Below are 4,153 nucleotides of genomic sequence, written 5' to 3'. Positions count from 1 at the left end.
GTTCCCAAATTCCGGTCAGAGATGGGGGTCCAGACCCTCAGTAAGGCGCCTCACCCTCTTTTCAGCATCCTGGTGAATTTTCCTTCCGTCTGAGGCTCAGAGAGGAGAAGGCACGTGCTGGGGGTCCCGGGGTGACTCAGGGCTGGAGGGGACAGCAGTCCCATTCTAGGGCCACCTCCCATCATTCTTGCAGATGTGGAGGGTGGGGTCTGGGATGCTGGGGGGCAGAGGGTGGCAGTACTCCTGGGTTCTCTTCCTGGCCCCCACGAGAGCCTGCTCGAGCCGCTTGCCCATGCTCGTGGCCTCAGTTTCCCCTTCTGCCAGTGTGTTGTAGAGATTCGGCTATGAGAATGAGTATTCCTGCTCGAAAAGATAGGGGTGAGATCATCATGGCAGCCCCAGGGCGGCACATACGACCGTTCTCTCAGTCTTTAGAGAATCTCGGAAAAGAGGTTGGTAACCTAAGGATTCTCCCTACAGAGGCCTAAAGTTAGACCTCAGGGAGAACGTCCCAGCAGAGCCAGGCAGTTCTTTTCCCCTGAGACTCTTGGGAACCAGCTGCTGACAGGCTCCCCATGCTCTGCAGGGCACCGGCAGAAGCTGGAGGACCAGACCAAGGCGTTTCCTGACCGCTTCGGGGACCTGGAACGGCTGCGCATGCGGGTGACACCGAGCACGCCCAGCCCTCGAGGCTCGCTCAGCACCACAAGCCACTTCAGCAGCCAATCCCAGACCCCCATCCAAGGTATAGTACAGCGGAGGCTGCGGTAGGGGGAGGTGGACGGGGACCTGGACGTGGTCCTTAGACGTGTGTCATTCACTGTGCCGCCCTTGCGTTATAAAGGAGGCAGCTGTGCCCATTCGCTCCGACAGGTGTTTCCTGAGGGATGCTGAGTGCCCGAGCCTGGGGTCTGCCCTTCATTCATTCGTTCACTCGGCAAACGTTTATTGGCACCCACTGTGTGCCACACGTAGCTCCCGGCCCCAGAGATCAGCATGAACGGACATAGTCCCTGCCCTCCAGGAGCTCACTGTCTCCTGGGGAAATGGGCGTTAATCTCATAGTATGCCCATTAAAATTGAGGCATGACTGTCCGAGGAGTCTGAGGCAGACATGTCCCTGCTAAAGACACCATCCCCACCCAAGGCTCAGCTTTCTCATCTGAAAGTAGGGTGGTGGATGCCTCTACCCAGGGTTAGGGTGACAGTCAAATGCCGTTACTGAACTCAAACTGTAAAGTGATATTGCAGCCCTGGAGAAACACACAGCATTGCCCAGGAAAGGCCCCACCAGCCCAGAGACTCCTCCCAAACAGAAGGGAGGTCCAAGACAGGAATCTCTGTCCCCATTGTCTGGATGGATTCTGCAGGCACAATCAAAGCTAGATCTCAGGCCGGCATTCCAGAGCAGACAGATGCCTGGCACATAGCAGGTGCTCAGTACCTGGTTGGTTGATGAATATTTACCCTTTGCAGGCTCTGTCAGCCAGTGGGTTTAGGCCCAGGAGGCTGTGTGCTCGGCTGGCCCCTGGGCCAGGCTGGGGCAGAGAGCACTCCTTAGCGGTACTGAACAGAGGCAGGAGTGCTGGCTGCCATCTTGCACTGTGCGTGTCAATCTGTCCTCTAGAGCCTGGTTGGAACTCATCTGGCAGATGTGTGATTGTGGCAGACTTGGTGCAGTCCCTTAGTTTGAAGTGAAGGTCCTTTCCTTTCTGGCCTGGGAAGCCAAGCCTTGGCCCTGCTAAGGCGGGGAGAGGCCCCAGGTCCAGCTGCTCTGAGCCTGTGGGCTAGCAAGTTTGAGATACTCAGCAGCTCTTGAACCTGGGGGCTGCAGGGTCGGGGTCTGAGGCAGTGGGAGGTACTCTGCATTCTGGGCTCATCCCCACCCCTGCCCAAAAGCTCTCCATGCTCCCGTTGCCTACCAGCTATCATTTGTCAAGTACAGTAGCCTAACACTTCAGACCTTATTCCGTATGGGCAAAGCCGGGGTGCATTGGGATATTGGGGCCCAGCCAGGGAGCTCCAGAATCTAGCAGGTCGGGGATAAACAATGCCTTCCGTTCCAGCAGCTCCCATGGAAGGGGAGCCCATCTCCGCCCTCCCACCACAGTGGGGACGTGGCTGGGGAATCAGTGCCTGAGGCAGCCTGCGGGAGGCTGCACACCCACTGTCCAGCCCCAAAGGGCTGAGTCTGGCCTGGCAGCAGGAAGACCTCCTGCCTCCACTCTGGGGCTGAGAGGAGAGGTGGGGCCTAGGTGGGGCGTGGCTGGCCCAGTCCTGCCCCTTTTGCTACACCCTAGGCAGGGCTCCCCAGGCCCTCCCTAGCCACCCACAGCACTGGCCCTCAGGCTGCCTGTGTGGCTCTTGACCCAGCCTGGCCTCCCCATCCCCAGGACTATCGCCTTCGGAGTAAGAGGAAGGGCTCTTGACAGCAAGGACCAGGGAAGGAGCATGGAATTGGTACTCATGCAGACCAGGCTTGGAATTCTGGCTCTGCTAGGCACTGGCTATGTGTTCTTAAGCAAGTCACTTCACCTCTCTGAGCCTCACCTATGAAGTGGGAAGAAGGAGGTACCTGCCACAGAGGACTGTTGGCAGGGCTGGGTTTGGGGCCCTTTCATTGGCCCTCCCCTTCTGCTGGGATAAGCCTCTGCCTTCAGACTCCATCCTGGGGATCCCCTCAAACACTCCACCACCACTCCTCTTGGTGCCTGTTAATAGCTTTGACCCCCAGCTTTGGTCATTGTCAAGCAGAGCAGAGGCCCCGACTCTTCATACCCCAGCCCCCAGCCCCTGGCTGCGGCTGCCCACAATGGGGGCTTCTCACAGCTCAAAGGCCTCATTCAGCCACCACACAGCAGCTGGGGCAATTTGGAGAAGAAAATAAACATTTCCTTCCAGTGTTGGGATTGGCTGCTCGACAGCCGGTCAGCTCCGGTTTCCTGGGGCTCCTGGGCTGGGGGAGCTGAGGGGCAGGAGCCTCGGGGGTGCTGAGGGCAGATGCTTCCCCACCACCCTGGGAGGGAGGCAGAAGGGGACAGTGGCTGTCTGGGCAGGTCCAGCTCAGAGCCCGCAGCCCATGTGAACTCCAAGGCCACACATACCAGGCCCAGGCCCACCTCGCATGGCCTTGGCCTTGTGTTTCCTGTGCTGCAGCCCCACTGTCATATCCTGGGGTCCCTGTTTGGGTTTCCTTTGTTTTGAGAATGGAGTTCCTGTCAGGTAGGCAACACTCACTTCCTGGGCTCAGAGTGAAGGCATTAGCTTCATGCTTGGCTATGCTCGGGGTGCCAGGCACTGCCAACAAGGCCTTCCCCACCTGGGGTTCCCAGATGAGGGCAGGGAGCTAGGCAACTCTGACCCCCTAGGCTTCGAGGAAGCACCAACCAGACAAGAGACCTGTTAGGAGGGTACCAGGTGTTCCAGAAGGACACCTGCCCCCACATCCCCCCACGTTGAGCCCGAGAGCATCATTCCATTCTGCTCCACGGCCAGGACTGGAGGCCACTGCTGAGGAAGCATCTCCAGCTGAGTTGGGAAGACCCCAAAGCCCACACAAGTTACAAGTCTCACCTGAGGGCACGCAGATCTGGGGAAGCCAGAGGCCTGAGGGCATCCGTAGCTCTCTATCCCCAGCCGAGGGCTGTGCCCACCAGGAGCTGCCCAGAGGACAGAGGCTGGTCTCCGAGTCCTCTTTGGTGGAGTGGCACGGAGGAGTTGGCGCCAGACAGACTTCCCCTCAGGACCACTGCTGGGGGCTCATCCACTTCCCCACTGCTGCCCAGAGTCACCTCCTTGGCCAGGGTACAAGGAAGGCCCAGAACTGGGCTCATTTTTGCAGGGCTCTGAATGGCCCAGTTCTCCTGGGTGCCCAGAGCAAGAGGTGTCATAGCCACTGCAGCAGTGCAAACCCTCATCAGGCCTCTACTCTGTACCCAATCTAAGCACTTAACGTGTATTAACTATTTAATCCCTAGGAGCTGTTACTATCTCCATTTTTCACGTGGGAAGATTGATGCACAGAGAGGTTAAGTGACTTGTCCAAGAACACACAGCTAGTAAGTGTCAGAACCAGGATCAGTATCCAGCCACAGAGACCACACAGTTAGCCTTCGTTCTGTGCTGCCTTAGAGGTGGGACAGTCAGGCCCGTA

At 58.1% G+C, this 4,153-nt stretch overlaps 1 protein-coding gene across 1 annotated transcript in view; it reads left to right on the top strand.

Moving 5' to 3' along the window:
* The window catches only part of RUNX3 (runt related transcription factor 3), a 26,529-nt gene that overhangs the window by 19,525 nt on the left and 2,851 nt on the right, over positions 1 to 4,153 (top strand). Inside the window, exon 4 of the mRNA XM_011358038.2 lies at positions 587 to 745. Coding sequence (XP_011356340.2) covers positions 587 to 745 — 159 coding nt within the window. The remainder of the gene's footprint in view (positions 1 to 586; positions 746 to 4,153) is intronic.

Source organism: Pteropus vampyrus, unplaced genomic scaffold (assembly GCF_000151845.1).
Source record: "Pteropus vampyrus isolate Shadow unplaced genomic scaffold, Pvam_2.0 Scaffold36, whole genome shotgun sequence".
NCBI classification, from domain to species: domain Eukaryota; kingdom Metazoa; phylum Chordata; class Mammalia; order Chiroptera; family Pteropodidae; genus Pteropus; species Pteropus vampyrus.
Note: the sequence above shows the minus strand (reverse complement) of the source record. Positions and strands in the feature narration are given on the sequence as shown.